Below are 17,916 nucleotides of genomic sequence, written 5' to 3' on the forward strand. Positions count from 1 at the left end.
TATAATGTTAGAAGAATAATTGTATTATCATTGAGAAATGTTATGGAGAAAAAGTGACAATTATACCCAATTAGAACAGTCAATAGAGCACATGATATTTCGCTAAATAACTGAATAAATTTTCTAAGGGCAACTATAACACAAGCAGAGAGTTATCATTTATCTAGAAAGAGAATGTTACTGTATAAGCAAACACAGAGAATGGTGTAGCTAACACAGAGAATGGTGTAGCTAACACAGAGAATGGTGTAGCTAACACAGAGAATGGTGTAGCTAACACAGAGAATGGTGTAGCTAACACAGAGAATGGTGTAGCTAACAGTGATCGTAACAGGCCAACTGAATTCTTAGTGCATGGCATAACAGTTATAGCTAAGCAAAATTAATACTAACTTGTTACATTATATTTGCTGTAGGGGTGTAGTGTATAGGTCAGGCAACACTGACTGATTCATAGTTTAAGGCACACAAGGATTTTGGGGTGGTGGTTTATGAATTTCAAATGTGCTATACACGTTTCAAAACTATAACAACTGACTCAGCTCAGGAAATATTACAGCGGTGCTATACAGTATCACAAGTTGTTCCAATTGTCATTTTAGAAAAATTTCACACATGTGAACACAATAACAACACATGTACACTGAGTCTGGCACTTTCAGCCAGTTGCTGTGTGCGATAGTGTGGTGATTAGTAATTGTTATCAACTAATGTAACAATCAAAAACATATATACAACCATAAAAGCAAATAGATAAGCTTGAGCAAAACCAACTAATTACATCCCAATTCCCAACACACTACCACTCATCAATACACAGAATATCTAGTCATACCTATGCCTTAAAATGTGTTATATAACAAGGATACCAAAGGGACAGAAAGGGTATGTATGGACAAAAATTATGACCCTCACAATCACCCTAATTCATATATAAATGTTGTCCTTTTTGATCATGAGCAGTTCGACAACATCATCGCTATTCAGTGGCAAGTCCTCAAATGAAAGCCCAATAATTACCATATATGGTGTTTATCATTGACATAGAAATGCGTAAAAGATGTTCATATAGTTAGTCAACATAATTATGTTAAAAGGAATGTCAACCCCTCATTTCTATACACAGTGACACTCCACTCATTCTCCAGTTAACTAGTTAGTAAGGATGTAGTGATATCATGTTGTAATAAACTGTGTGTACATGTAATGAGTACTAGTCTGTTCTTAGTGGTTTAATACCAAGTGATTTACGCAGAGCATTAGCTTGTTTGATTTCTTCATCTTCTTCTGATACTTTAGCAGTTTTACTCTTGGATTTCTTCTCTGGTTTATCACTCCTGGTGTGTCGCCGTGGTGATGGTGACCTGTCAGTATCCCTCACATCATGTGACCTACAGAACATAATATAGTCATATCATAACAATCAAGTCAGAAGAACACTGGGGATGCCGGGATAGCCCAGTAAAATAAGAGAGGAAGTCCACCTTCTTCTACCTCAGACAATTTAAGCCATAAGCTTAGAACTATTTAGTATTTATTCTATTTACATTGAGTTTTCAATGGATAAAGGGGCTACTGACTGAGAGGACAGAAGTGATGTTCTTGTACACCAGTTTAGACCACAATAACAATAGTAACAATTTACCTTCGAGAGTGTCTATCCCTGTGACCAGATGGTGATGGTGATCGCCTGCGTCGGTGATGAATTGGTGAACGGCTATAGAGAACAAACAATGATTTCATAAACAGCTAGTGAATGAACAGTACAAGTGAATATGAATTATGTGCTACTATTAATACTCCAATACACTTGTTGCTACACACAGGACACATCACAGTAACAACAACAACACAGCAATGATACGATGTATTTGGTGTAAGGCATTCTGGCCACCTTCTAATAGTACCTTTTTCTTCTTCTCTGAGGAGAAGGAGATCTTCTTCTTGATCTCGGAGAGGGACTACGTCTTGTGGGGAAGAAGACTACATTACTATCATGGCAGGATGAAGGACTAACCTGTGACGTGAAGGTGATGGCGAGCGACTCCTTCTTCGACGGTGTGAGCGACGGTAGTCAGGGGAGCTCTGTGACCATGACAACAAGATATGTAGTTAGGAGTATATGATATAACCAGTAACATTGACCTTATTAATCAGGTGACCTTAATACACAGTGACCTTATTAATCAGGTGACCTTAATACACAGTGACCTTATTAATCAGGTGACCTTAATACACAGTGACCTTATTAATCAGGTGACCTTAATACACAGTGACCTTATTAATCAGGTGACCTTAATACACAGTGACCTTATTAATCAGGTGACCTTAATACACATTAACTTTACCGGCTCCAAGTGTACAATGAGGAACCGGATAGTTCTGTATGGATTACCGTGGAATGGGAGAATGGGAACTGTGTGCTGTAGGCTTGGAGTTCTCCGTCACAGGATCACGGGAAACTCACGTGACTGCTGCTGTGATGCAATGGATGTTCTACGTAGCACCGCCTAGGCACATGCAAGCAAGGCGACTGCATGGATGAGCATCCGTTGACTTCCTTCCTTGGAGGCCGTGGGGGGCGACCTACCCCCTACCCCTGCTAGCGGATCCCTCTCCAGACAGAGCCTACAACACAGCCCATTGTCACACTAATGCTATCGCAAGCCTCATGACTCGGCTTGCCAGTTAGTGGAGGTACGAAAGAGTTTAAAAAAGGGAGGGATCAGGGAGGGACAAAGAAGCAAGCTGCTATCGCGACGAAATGTCTTAAAAAAGCGGGTAGATTATCCCGCTTGCCCCCAATAACCGCTCTTTCGTCACGTGCGCGGAATTTGAATATGATGGAGGAAGGGGGCGTCCGCGTGGTGTGTGTCGCCTCAAGTTAACACCATTTAACCTGCGGTTAAATTCGTATTAACTTTACCGGCTCCAAGTGTACAATGAGGAACCGGATAGTTCTGTATGGATTACCGTGGAATGGGAGAATGGGAACTGTGTGCTGTAGGCTTGGAGTTCTCCGTCACAGGATCACGGGAAACTCACGTGACTGCTGCTGTGACGCAATGGATGCTCTACGTAGCACCGCCTAGGCACATGCAAGCAAGGCGACTGCATGGATGAGCATCCGTTGACTTCCTTCCTTGGAGGCCGTGGGGGGCGACCTACCCACTCAAAGCTAGACTGTAGAAGATAACAGGCTAGCAGTTCACCACGGCCTTCTGGCTACAGCACACTGGGGCCGCATTCACCCATTCAAACGATCGTGTGGCAGCATGATCGTATTTCGTGCGGAAATTATATTCCACCTAACTAGTAAATTAATTAAATAGACCACACACACACACCTTAATAATAAACTGAACATCCCAATAATATCCGTCAATATACTGCTACGGACAGCTTGAGAGAGCCGAGGACACTGCTGCCAGTCGATGGGGATCCATCCTGATATAAAGCTTGTACGAAGAGCTCTTCCATCTGCCCAGGGTCTGAATAGTTGAGTCTTCTATGCCTGCCATAGCTGCTGTGGTGGCCGCTCCAATACGGAAGCTATGGCCAGCAAAGTCACGAGCCGGAAGATTAGCTGAAGTCAAAGCCTGGTGGGTTGCAGCGACAAAAGCCGTCTGGGATAGTGGAGTACCATCCTGCCATTGAAATAGAGCGCCTGGAACACCCCCCCGTTTCTGTAGATAACTCATGAGGGCACTAATGGGGCAGAGGTCATCCCCTGTCTTCCCTATAAATACTTTGACGCCCACCCTTTCCTGATCTGTCTTGGATTGCTTGATCAGGAGTGAAATGATTGCTGGGGAAACAGGATTATCGACTGCCACATCTGAGAGGGAGAGATCAGCACTGGGATCGAATTTGGCTGTATCCATAACTGTGACCTCACCTGAGCGGCAGAAAGAAAAGAAAGTCACCACAGCTGCCGCCCATAACATTACTGAATTGAAAGTAGGCTAATCAGTGATCCAGAATGGTTTAATCCTCCTTAAGATCATGGGAGTAATGGGTAAGCGAGATTGTTGAGGATAACCATCCCTGCCCCTCTCAACTTTAATTCCTCTGATGACCTGCTGTAATCGTGGCATCAGACCAATCTTGGGATCGGGGAGGCCACGGGAGATTTGCAGCTGACGAACCCCTGCCAGGTATGTGCGGATTGAGGCCTCCGCTAGACCCTGTTGACCCAAGCATGCCACAAAGTAACACAGTGTGGTTTCTGAGGTTGGCAGGGGTATGATCGAGAAACTGGCACAAAAACCCAAGTAGCGGCGCTCAGCTGATTGATAAGTTTTGTGAGTAGATGGAGCCAGTCCAGCCATATAATATTTCTGTACTGCTGCGTCAAGTTGGGAAACCAGCGTCAAGGATCCTAAGGTGAGAGGAGAGCATCTCATGATAGTATATTCATACAAATAGCTATGGGAATATACATAGGAACGAATAACAGAACACAAACACAGTTCAATATATTTGTACAGATATACACAGAGTCGTAACATAGAATTACTACTGAATAAGTCTGAAGTCAGTATATCTAGAGTCGTTGTAGTCCTTTACTTGTCTCCTGTAAAGGTTTATCGTCAGATGTAACTGTCACAAATAGTTGAGCCCACGAGGGGGAAATCCAGGTAATGTTCTGGGATATGAGCTCCACCAATGGACGTGATATGGAGGCTGGAGAGGGTGATGCGTGAGGAATCATAGCAAAGAACTGGTCCAGACGGTTACGCGAGATGGCATCCGCCTGAGAATTGAGCCGGCCAGGAATATGGATAGCTGAGAACCAGAAATCATGCCGAGCAGCAAAGAATACCAATAGGCGAATTAAGTGCATCATATGGATGTCCTTAGATGTGGTAGAGTTCAGTACTGACACCACTGCCTCATTATCTACCACGAATTGAATCATCTTACCTGACCAAGAGGCGCCAAAGGTAGCAGCCACAAGCACCACAGGTATAAGCTCCTTGACAGCGATGTTCAAGTGATATAGACGGGGTGACCACTTTAGCTGTAGCCATAGACGGTCTTGGACTGCTCCGCAACCCCAAGAGCCAGAAGCGTCCGTGTAGATTGAGATGTCAACCCTTGTCAAGCCCAGGTCCCACAGGAGGGACACACCGTTCCACTGTTCGGCAAAGAGCAGCCACCAAGTGATATCCGCTATGGCCGAGTTGTTGAGACGTACAAGATGATCAGGGCGGCTGCCCACCCCTTGAAGGGTGTATAATCTTCTTACGAAGGGCCTTCCCGGGCGGACCACTTTGGACGCGAACTGTAGTAGACCGGTTAACTGCTCTAACGCATGTTTGGTTACTGAACGATGGTAAGCATAGCGACGCAAGTAAACGAGTAACTCTGTTAGTTTAGCTCTGGGGAGGCGGAGTTGGAAAGCTTCCGTATCTACCTCTATTCCAAGGAAGGTCAGGCAGTGGGAAGGGCCTTCCAACTTGGATGGTTCGACCGGGACGCCGAGAGAATCAAACAGGGATAGTAGCGAACGTTTCTGTAGCTCTGCTGAGGGCTGAGACTGTGCCACGAAAATGAAATCGTCGAGGTAATGAAGGCCCCGGGATACTCCCTGGCGCCTAAGCATCCACTGTATGGCGTCCGTAATAGCTGTGAAGATCTTGGGAGCTGAACGTAGGCCGAAGGGAAGCATTCGGTCGATAAACACAGTACCTTGCCATTGGACACCCAGAAGGTACTGGTCTTCTGGGTGGACTGGTACCATACGATAAGCCTCTTTGATGTCGGCTTTTACTAGGAACGAGCCCCTGCCCGTGGCTACAATCAGGGCTGCCAAGTGGTCCACGGAGGCGTAAGACAAAGAGGATCTTTCTTTGCTGATACCCTCGTTAACGCTGAAATTCATTGGGGAGGATAGGTCCACAATAAGTCTCCACCTACCCGGCTTATGTTTCTTGGGAATTAGGCCAATGGGACTAATGTGGATTCCCCTCGGGAAAAACCCTTTAGGGCACCGCCACATTCGGTGCAGCTGCACCTCACGTGCTAGGTAATCCGATACCAGTGATGGCCTTAGAATGTGTAGATTCTGGCCCGAGTATTGAAGTGGATAGGAGCGACAGAATCCAATACGGAATCCGTCGTGAATACCCGACAGGATATAATTTACAAATTGGCGATCGGGGTGATTGGCAAGCTGTGCTGCCCAGGTTGTCCATCTAAGGGAGGTATCAATCTCCATAGAAATGATGGCGTTGGGAGTGGGTGAGTGACCACACTGGCTGTCTAAGGCCAACAAGTCATCATAATACTTGTATCTTCCATTCAGCACCATCCCTCCAGTGAACAGGGTGAGCTCCGGATCTATGGAGGGGGGAAACAGTGAATTACACACCAAGCGGTGGAGAGTTGTTTCCCCCCAACCATGTTATATAGTTGCCAGTGACAACCAGAGAGTGGCATGCAAGGAGACACAATGAACTATGCAGTTGAACAAGTGGTCATATTTGAGACTGTATAACCTGACATGATGTAAGTAGCTACGTTAGTTTTGTATATGTAAATGTATACATGTATAATAAGGCAATAGGAGCCCAGCTCCATCAGCAATACAATAAGATAAAATACATAAATGAGTCCAGCTCAGTATATGCCATTGCTACATGATAAGTGTCAACCACAGGTGGGGAGGACCATCCTCACTTTTTGCCCCACGATCGTTTCATGGTGCAGGCAATTCTTGGGTGAGGTCCCCCGCACTCTGAGCAGGCGTGCAAATATCGGCAGCGTGGGCGCTGACAGTTGCCAGTGTTCCATTTGAAGCAGATGGGGGTGGTGCCAGCAAATATATCTGGTGGTCCGAACGAGGCTGGGGGGGTGGGTCGGGGCAAACATCTGCCGTAGATCGAAAGGTTAAGTTCACCCCAGACAGTAATGCCTTTGGCGGCTGCCCACTCCCTGAACTCCCAGTCGTAGACGAGCCAATGACGGCCGCCCAGGTCTTGAGCTAATTGTAGTACCACATGAAGGTGGGCTGCAAGGCCTGCTGCCTCTGCCTTTGATGTCGTCGGAGCTGACAAAAGGACTGCCATCAGCCGGGCATATGCCTGCAACCATGTAGCAAGATCCGTAATGGTGGAAGGGGACTTCCTCGGAGATTTGGCCTGAGTAACAATGTGGCCCTCCACCATTGACGATGAGCCCTCACTGGAGTCAGCCCCTCCAATTAGCTGGGCTAAGTCTATAAACTCCCAGCGTCTAATTTTCTCAATGAGACGAGTGGACACTGGAGGAATACCCTCAGCCACAACCAGGGAGGGGCCTCTACTGAGTTGGGGAGGGTCCGGTACACTGCTTACAGGGGGAAGTGGTGCTCCCCGTGCCCCCAGCAACGGGTCAACCGGAAGAAGTGGTCCAGCGCTGCGGCCACCTGACAGAAACAATTAAGATAATGGCAGTCCATTAGCAGTGTGGCAGTGCGCTGCACTGGGCAACCAAATCAAATTACACAATGAAAGTAACCGGATACTGGCCGTTTTGGCCCCCCCTTTTGCTACCACCAGTAACTGGAGAGCAGCCGCCTACTAGCGACTGCCGACAGGGTAGAGCAGCCAGGTAGAGTGCGCTGCACTACTCAGGGATTGGTGCGCTGCACCGCTACGAACATTCAACAGAGCAAATATAAAGGAAAACAACAACAGCCATGACCAATAACAGATAACTACCTGAAGGCGAGGATGGGACTTGTACCCCTGCCGGAGTAGCAGCGGAGGACAGGGGGTTCCTCGACGAAGGTCCCGGCTGTTGTAGAATTCCGGCAACGGCCGTGGCGATGTTTGAAAGGTCGTTCGGGGTAAGTCTCAAACGAAGCGTGGATGAAGTGGGTGGCGGTAGCCCAGGCATGGACACTGGGATAGCCGGTGGGGGCGGAGGAAGTCCTGGAACTATTGGCACTGACGCCGGAACTACTGGAGCAGGAATGGCGGGAGCCATTGGAACGGAGACAACTGGTTGCACGAGAACTGGAGCCGTTGTAGAGGACTGTGTCAACACTACAGCCGGAGGGGCCGGCGGCACACCAGAGCCAGACGCTGACGACGAATTCATCTCACTTTGAACGTAGAACAAAGAAGCAAGCTGCTATCGCGACGAAATGTCTTTAAAAAGCGGGTAGATTATCCCGCTTGCCCCCAATAACCGCTCTTTCGTCACGTGCGCGGAATTTGAATATGATGGAGGAAGGGGGCGTCCGCGTGGTGTGTGTCGCCTCAAGTTAACACCATTTAACCTGCGGTTAAATTCGTAGTGACCTTATTAATCAGGTGACCTTAATACACAGTGACCTTATTAATCAGGTGACCTTAATACACAGTGACCTTATTAATCAGGTGACCTTAATACACAGTGACCTTATTACAGGTTTTTGCAATTGAATTCGTCGCCTTTGCAATTGAATTCGTCCCGTTTGCAATTGAATTCGTCCCGTTTGCAATTGAATTCGTCGGTTTTGCAATTGAATTTGTCGCTTTTGCAGTTGAATTAGTCGGTTTTGCAATAGAATTCGTCGCGTTTGCATTACAATTCGTCATAAATAAAACGGCTCCAAGAAACCAACCCGTTCATTAAGAGATGAACTATTTATGCCTTGGAGAGTTACACTTGAGACACTAGAAGGTAATTGAAGCTGGTAGTACGCGAAGTTGATAGCTGTCTACAAGTTAATTAGCTTGCTCGCGAGTGACCACACCCATCGCGAATGGCGTAGTAGAGTTTGGAATGTTGTTGGAGAGGCTGTAGAGGAAGAATTATTGCCTTATAAAGAGTTGTTTACTACTGTTGTACTTGAACAAGTTCTTGTAGCAGCTGCTACATCATGTTTTCATGTTTGCTCCAGCTGCCATTCTTGTTATGGACGAATTTAACTGCAAAAGTGACGAATTCAATTGCAAAAGCGACAAATTCAATTGCAAACGGGACGAATTCAATTGCAAAAGCGACGAATTCAATTGCAAACGGGACGAATTCAATTGCAAACGGGACGAATTCAATTGCAAAAGCGACGAACTCAATTGCAAACGGGACGAATTCAATTGCAAAGTCGCCGAATTCAATTGCAAAAACCTGTAATCAGGTGACCTTAATACACAGTGACCTTATTAATCAGGTGACCTTATTAATCAGGTGACCTTATTAATCAGGCGACCTTATTAATCAGGTGACCTTATTAATCAGGTGGCTACATTAGACAGGTCACTAATGACACATTTACAGTTGGCTGGTTTATGACCTTGCTTTAATAGAACAGCCATTCCAAGCAATGCAAAAAATCCTTATAAAAACCTTAGAACACTAAGTAAGCCAACGACTTATACTGAGCAGTAGTTGTCCTAACTTAACAATACAATAAAATTAATACTCAATGTAATTCCTACAAGTATAAGGAAAAATATAAGAATATTAAAGTTTCTTAAAATAAAAAGTATAGGGAAACAAGGGAGGTCACCTATACCTGAAGATATACTAGTGAACATTAATCCCTAATTCAGTCTTGGTCTAGGGTATAGACTGCATTAGGGATTAAATGTTCACTAGTATATCTTATGTGTAGGCGACCTCCCTTGTTTCCCTACTTTTTATTTCTATGATCCTAAAAATTCTTAATTTTTCCTTATACTTGTTTGTTTACTTTTTTGTAACATTATTATGACTGGTGAACCCACACATACCACATTAGAATGGAAAGCTACAGGCTTATTGCTTTTGCCTGAACGTGTACCCCGAATATCAAATACTGAAACAGTGAAGTGGCCATTACGCTTTGTTTTTAGCTATGTTCAGCCTGTTACACGTGTTCAGCCTGTTACACATGTTCAGCCTGTTACACGTGTTCAGTCTGTTACACGTGTTCAGCCTGTTACACATGTTCAACCTGTTACACATGTTCAGCCTGTTACACAGTGTTGCAAACGAAGAAACACTAGGAGAAGGACCTCTGCAATCAATCAGTCACAATGGAAAATTTAGATGATACCCATCAAACATAGGGAAGTAATCACGTAGCAATAACACGAATCAACACCTCACTGTCAGCAAAGATGAATGGGACACAAAGGAGAACACTGGTAAGTCCATGAAGCATGCATTGTACTATACGTTGCGGTATGCCAAAAGGCACCAGTCGGGGTTGAAGCAACATTGAACAGGAAGAAATCAATCCCATAGCCTTAGCTGTTATCAAGTTACACTTGTCTGAAGGCATCAGTCAGTCAGTCAGTCAGGCAGTCAGTCAGGCAGTCAGTCAGGCAGTCAGTCAGGCAGTCAGTCAGGCAGTCAGTCAGGCAGCAGAAAATTCCACTAAATAAAATAAAAAAATTAAATTTCAATTATTTGGAGGTAATACAGATCATACTGAAGGAACTTTTGGGCTTGGTTATACCTAACCAATACTGCCAAGACACCATGAAGGTATTATGAGGCTGGTTTTAGGGTGATAGTTTTGGCCACAAAAGCCCAAATCTTCATGATCAGTAGACTATTGTACTGTATGATAATGACTACTCATAAAGTATAATTTATTGCTACAACTGCACAGAAAGTCACAAAATTTTTTTTGTAATAAAACTTAGCATCCCTTCTTCCTTGGACCTGCCCCTGTAATTAGACATTAATAATTTGTCAATGAAATCATGCATGAAATGTTAAAGGAGCCATGTCTTCATGAAATGTTAAAGGAGCCATGTCTTCATGAAATGTTAAAGGAGCCATGTCTTCATGTAAATTTGCCAGGTAGGTGTTTCTACAGAAATTTTGCAAGAAAAATATCCTGTTCATGAAACATAATAATGTTTCGCACATAAGAATTATGAGTATTCTATATATTCACTAAGAACTCTGTGTGAATCAGCAACGTATTTCATGAAGAAATATCTAGTAGTACGTGCTAATAGAACCATCACACTCTTCAGATTCCTGATAGCATGATTTTGGCATTGAACAAATGAAGCTTGCCAGCTTGTCAATTGAACAAAACTGAAGACAGGGGCGGTGGAGCTGGCCAAAGAGTCAACTTTGACAGTGAAATTTACACAATGGAGTAGGAAGCATACAACAGATATGAATGGTACGAGAGATGAGAGAGAGTATTTTAGACTATTTCACTATGTTTTTGCAAATAAATTAAGAAGTCATACTTACAACTTTTAAGGAAATGTAAAAGTGACTGTTCTATTAGAGTAGTTCACTGCTCCATTAGAGTGTTTTGGTCTTTTCTTACAAACATTGTCTCATAAAAGTGGGGGGGGGGGGGGGGGGGGGATGACCCCCATTTCCACTGCCTATGACTGAAGATGAAGCTTGCCAACCATTCTAGACCATTACAAGTATAGTAAACTGTAAAATGCTGACAGCTATGTAGAGTACCTTTAACAGTGTAGATACCAGTTCTATACATGTGTATTATTACACAAAATGGAACATAAGTTACAGTGTCAACCATTTTATGTCCAACTACAATAGGGTTTCTCCCATTGCCATATATGGTATTGTCATACCTGATTATCATCTTCGTCACTCTCTTCCTCATCTTCATCATCTTCGACATCCGAGAGGTCATCGTCAAGTGCACTCACCCTCGGATCTATCTCTCCAGTCTCTTCTAACACCTCTCGTTTCTACCATACAACAACAACAACAAACAGTAAACAACACACAGTGTGTTAGGCTGCTACAGTAACTGGATGTCTTAACAAATGAGTATTAAACTCATTAGAGTTTAATACACAATTTACAGTCAGTCATGATATGCAACTAGTTGAAGTGTAGTGGCTGGACAGCTCATAGTGATAGTACTGGTAGACTGTTTCCATTGTAACTTGCCATCGTACAGCAAATGAATATGTGACCGGATAAGACAAAACAAGGCTTCCACACATCTAATGCTTTGACTTTAAACAACTGTAACTTTACCACTTGGTACGCTATTGGCCTACAATTTTCACTTTTCTTCAATGGCATTCTAAAATAGCAGGTCAAAATTTAAACTGATGGCATACTCCTATACCGAGTTATGGTCCTTCAAAATCATACATCTTAATGTGTGTGGAAGTCTGGTTTTGTGAAATCCGTTCACATATACAAATTAATGATAAATTTACGGCTTGGATTTCACAAATATCCAATTATTTGCAGCAACAAGCACAAACACTCCAATAAAACATGCACTAAATGGACAACAGCTTTTTGACATCTCCATATACCATATTAGGTATAATGCATATCATGGCCTGGGGCTAACCTGTATACGTGGTAGAATGACATCACATGATCGTTCATCTCTCAATAGCTCATCGATGTACTCATCAACATGAATCACCTCCATAACTGTGATGTGATAAAGATGGGATGTGATAAAGATGGGATGTGATAAAGACGGGATGTGATAAAGATGGGATGTGATAAAGATGGGATATGGTAAAGATGGGATGTGATAAAGATGGGATGTGATAAAGATGGGATAGAATTGATAACAAATGCTATTATGTTAAAAGGTGGAACTTGTCTACACCAGTCACCTAGGGATCAAAATTTCTTGACACTTATAATTTTTTCACTCCAGCTGGCCTTGACCTTGCTATACAGATGGTCCCTAAGACAGGCATCGCTGTAACTGTTAGAATATCATCAACCAAAACAAATTAAACTTTACTCATACGGTATTCCATGCAAGAGGGATAACTAATTACCCTAATGTCATCATTATTGTTTCTTTTTAGGTAGCCACACCAAATTTTAATTTTTTGATTACACATCACGTAAATGCACTATTTCATGATAGAAGAAGGTACAGAGTGTCAAGGTAAATGTATTAGCTGTACATATCAACAGAAAGGTAACTATAGTTCCTCCACTCTTGTTCAACAGGGTGGATAATGTACCTTACAAGATTAAAATACTCTAATAGAGCGGTCAGTGTATAAATAATCAACAATCACCTCCTTCCTACACCAGTTATTGCTGTACTAGGTGATGGAATATACTAATGATGGCCTAACAGAACATATGCTTGGCTGAGAAATCCCATTTGTGACTGAATTTGACAAAACACAGCTGCGACGCACAAAGTTTCGTTAGGAGATATGGCGATTTTAAGTAAACATTGTGTAATAATTTCCCAGTGCCTACAGCTATGCAAACAAAATTTGCATCAATTATTCATCTGTTTACTAGCTATCACTGAGTGGGTGTATGGATTTCTGATAACCAAAATTTTCCCTGTTTTGGGCAGCTTTTTTTGAGCGGGTAATAATATCACAGGTGGTAGTAATAGAGGCGGAGGGTGGTGGGTGGGCTTAATATAGGAGTATAAAATGGAGCAAGAAGACGACGAATGGAATCCAGAGGCCAAGTTTGGGCCCTCCATGGCCCTCAAATCACTCCAAATTGACTGAGAACACTATTGGCGAGCTCTCTGTGTGAAGTCCCAGCTCACTACATACTATTACCACAAAGCCATTTAATGGCGCCAATCTTCCACTCGTGGCTTTGACAGGGTCGGAAGAAAGCTGCTACAGAAACCAGACTTGTCAGTGCTGAAGGAAATACAGTGTGGAATATGATAGTGCATTAGACCAGCAATCCATTTCTGGTGAAAACGTAAGTTTGATTTTGTGTGTGTGGAAGCTGGGTTATATGAAATCCGGTCACATTTTATCAAGAAGTTATCTTACCGTATTGGATGGCAGTCATAACAAAGCTGTAAGTGTTGGAACTGTGTGCTTTGGAGCATTTCATTTACTAGGACGAGTGTACTGGCCCATAACATATGATACAACTTCACTATAGAGGAGGGTACAGTTTAAGCACTGCTAAAATGAATCATGCAAAACACCAATTTTCTGGAATTAACTAAACATGTACAGCACCTGAATGCCACACACAAAATAGTGTTTCAACGATTTGTTTTGTCTATGGGCACTTTCACACAAGGAAAAGTACATTAGTTTAATCCTTACACAATCTAAATGTCAAATGATCCCGGCTATCCCCACCATTTGATAATTTTGTATGAGCCTTATCCACAATGACGTTTTATGACACCACGAGAATAAAATGGCCGTGATAGTTGGGGGACTGTTATATAAGTGCCTATGGAGAAAAAATTTTAATTGCTCATATTTTAGCCAGGAAAGAAGACATTGAGTTCTAAACAACAGGTACAGTCAAGTTTTATATAAGACATTACGATAAACGAGTTTAGTCACGTTTCAAATTTTTTTCTAAATAGTGTACATTTACAATAACTTTTCTTACTTTATAACCATACCTGTCGGTTAATGGTCGACCTAGCTGAAATATGAGCGATCGAAAATTTATCTCCATAGGTGCCTGTATAGCAGTCCCCCAACTATCGCGGCCATCTTTATTCTCGTGATGTCATAAAATGTCATTGTGGATAGGGCTCATTGCAAATATTGAGGCTCACATGATATTCCACACAAAATTACGCAAAGAACACGTACTTCCATCACTCTTCATTCTCTTAACTTTCCTGTAGTCATTGTAGAGTGGCTCCAAGTAGTTGTAACAATCCAGAGAGTTTCCTGTCAATCGCATGTAGAATGCCCCTAGCAACCGCACATACCTGCACAACAACAGAAACACAATGAACACATTGACTAACACACATTGTATGCTATGTAGTGTTGGGCATTTAGTGTCATATTACTTATTTACTCGTTGATATGTAACGCGATACAGTTACATATTACTTTGCTGTAAAGTAACTAGTATTGTATTAAATTACATAATTTTTCAGCAACAGGAATTAGTTGCTATGGCTAGAGCAACACCTGCTACTACACAACATAACTACATGTAGTACACTTATTTGCCTAACTACTGATTAAAGTAACATTGCTATGAAATCATAACGCGTCATACATTACTGTAATATTATTACCTTTATAGTATAGTATAGTGACCAGTCTCAGTGGAGGATCCAGAGGGGGCACATGCAACTATGAAGCTATAAATAAGGATCTTTATATACTTTATAATATATACATTTGGTAAAGGACAGCCATGGACACTGCTTGCAAGAAAAGATCGAGATACTCTAATAGAACAGTCAGGATCTAGATACTCTGATAGAGCAGTCACAGTATTTAGAGAAGCAGTGTAGAAAGCTACTTAGCTACGTATGTGTAAATAAGGAGATATACTTGGTGGAGAGCAGCTATTGTCAGCAAGTAGTGACCTTTTTTTTGAATTTTTGGTCTTCAGCTTACAGCTGGCCCGGCCCCCTTTGGCATGCTCCACCGCCCCTGAATGTTATTATAATTAAAACACAAGACAGAGAAGTAATAAATGTGAGTATGGGATCACATGAACGATATCATGCAACGTCTGTCGTCATCAAAGTGACCAAACAGGCCCATATAAGCTGAGTCAGTAACATGTGGTGAAATATATAGCTTTGATCTTTGGTAGATAATTCTATTCCATAGTGTAAAAGGCAGAGCAACTGTGTGAATACCACAAGTGTCTCGGCCGAAGCTGTCAGTTATCAAAAAGTCACAAGGAGATTACATTTCCCACTCCTTCACATTTTTCAGGAGGAAAACTAGTTGGTTTAAATTCTGGTAGCTGTAGTTCCTCTCCCAACTACACACATAGCATATATTTATTTACCACCAGCACAAAATTACAACCAGACAATAGAGCTGAGCGATACTGCCATTTTAGTATCACGATCGATACTAAAGCCACTATTCACGATACTGAACAGTTCACGATACTTACAAATATGTCAATCATAGCTGTGTATTCCTGCAGGAAGTCTTTAAAAGTAGCATCTAACTAGCCACTGTCATCCTTGTTTACAGTAACAGTTTTTGTAACACATGCTTTGAAGTTATGTTATGGTGTTCACACCTCTCTGCAGGGGTAACCAGGTTATGACTTACAAGGATTCTTGAGGCTAGTACAGCATAACAAATGAATTTTAATGACAATAATGTACAGGCATGGTATCACGATAGTTAATAACAAAATATCGCGATATATCGCTAAAACGGTAGTATCGCTCAGCCCTACCAGACAACATAGCAGATGTCACTTCTTGGGGTAGACAATTCACAAGTTCACAAACACACACAGAATTACTTGTAGTCGGCATTTTTGATAAACTCAACAACGATGTCTTTGGTTGGTTGGATCTGTAGCATCTTTAGTATCAGACACAAAAATGGAGTTGGTTTAATGCTCCCTCCATATACACCTCCAATATGGTCCAGCGCCATAGCTTTGTCAACCATTATCTCAGCTAATGATTAAAATACAATAACAATATCTAAGCATGCGTATAGCATGGACACCATGGGACAAACCGGATTATCAAGGTGTCCTGATCTTCCAGGTCAGTTTATCCACTAAGGGATATTAACTAAGTGTCTCAATTATTACCATTACTGTGAAATATCGCTCAGCGAAGGTTACACACAGATTACAGCAAAATCATAGTAACAGTTGGCATTATTGATTATGTAGGTGTCCTCATTCAGTTTTATCTGAAGACATTGCCACAGATAAAGCCTGCAAGTGTGCTCCATGTGTACATACATGTATACAACAAAACTACGTATAGTCGGGTACTGTATTCAGGGCTCAACCCAGAATATTAACCTAGAGGGGGCGAAGTAAGTCGCTTCGGATTCTAGGGGGGTCTGGGGGCATGCTCCCCCAGGAAAATTTTGAAAATTTAGGTGTAAATATACTCAATTTTGGTGAAATTTTACTGTGATGCCATTGAATATTGACCATTGGATTATACAACTTTGGGATCCATTAAACCTTTCCATTTCTCAAGGCTTTAGGTATAAACCTAGGGGGGGCAATAGCTAACCCAGAGGGGGCCTGTGCCCCCCCCCACCCCCCCCTAGATTAACCCCTGGTATTGGGTGAGATCATAGATATATAGTTTTTAAGAGTGACAAACAAGAGAAATCCCATCGTGCATACCTACTACATTGAGAACACAAGGAAGTTTTGCCTGCTACATATCTAGGGGTTACCATTGACAACAAACTCACTTGGAATGATCATATTCAAAGAATTATTAATACACAATACACAATAATCAATATAAACAAAACTGAAGCCATCCAGAAGAGAGCTGCCAGATTCTGTCTAAATAATTTTTCGAGATACTCCAGTGTTACTAATATGCTGACTATACACTACACTACAACAGAGAAGAGTCAGAGATGTAAAAGATTATTAATGATCACATTGATATCCCTAAAGATTTCTTCATCCCTTATGACCCTCGATTAAGGAATGAATATTTTCAACTAATGACAAACATTGATTCATATAAATTTTCCCCCCTCAGTAATTAAGCTTCGGAATCCACTCCCCCCATCTGGTTAATTCTCCCTCCTTAGATCAGTTTTGTAATAACTTAAGTAATTATATCTGTGTGCCCAGATGTGATGTGGGCGGAGGACAGGAAACTACAATCTCATTTGGAGTGGCCTAAAACAAATAAATATGTTTTTCATTGCTCAAATCGGCCATAGTGTGTATGCGTGTATCACGTTCCACAAATGCTCCCATCACCAATGATGTTACCCACCTGGCCTACTCCGGGAGTTTGTAATAACTCATTGTATTATACTTTTCTGGTCAAATATGTATTCATGCGTTAATTGTTAATAATTTTGTTTATTTGCAGAAAAAAACACAAATACGAGACTGTACCGTTCAGAGCAAAGCATTCTTCCTTCCAATATCGCGAGTCATACACACGTGTTCTGATAATCTTCTCCACCAGGTACTGAGGATTAGTGCCCTTAACGGTACGGGCATATTTCATAGTACGATTCGCCATTTTGGAAAACTCAAACCCACAATGTAAACAATGACCTGTAAACTAAA

General features: G+C 42.3%; 1 protein-coding gene across 1 annotated transcript; it reads right to left on the minus strand.

Annotated features, from left to right (window-relative positions):
• Positions 1-1,156: 1,156 nt before the first annotated feature.
• On the minus strand, positions 1,157-17,914 carry LOC136255657 (pre-mRNA-splicing factor 38A-like). Its single transcript, XM_066048462.1, has 9 exons — positions 17,740-17,914; positions 16,144-16,303; positions 14,499-14,620; positions 12,275-12,360; positions 11,532-11,651; positions 2,018-2,085; positions 1,908-1,967; positions 1,646-1,717; positions 1,157-1,391 (listed from the first exon to the last, which is right to left on the minus strand). Exons 1-9 carry the CDS (start codon positions 17,867-17,869, stop codon positions 1,214-1,216), a joined length of 996 nt encoding a protein of 331 aa, XP_065904534.1. The 5' UTR covers positions 17,870-17,914; the 3' UTR covers positions 1,157-1,213.
• Between the last annotated feature and the right edge of the window lie 2 nt (positions 17,915-17,916).

This window comes from Dysidea avara, chromosome 5 (genome assembly GCF_963678975.1).
Source record: "Dysidea avara chromosome 5, odDysAvar1.4, whole genome shotgun sequence".
In the NCBI taxonomy this organism is placed as follows: domain Eukaryota; kingdom Metazoa; phylum Porifera; class Demospongiae; order Dictyoceratida; family Dysideidae; genus Dysidea; species Dysidea avara.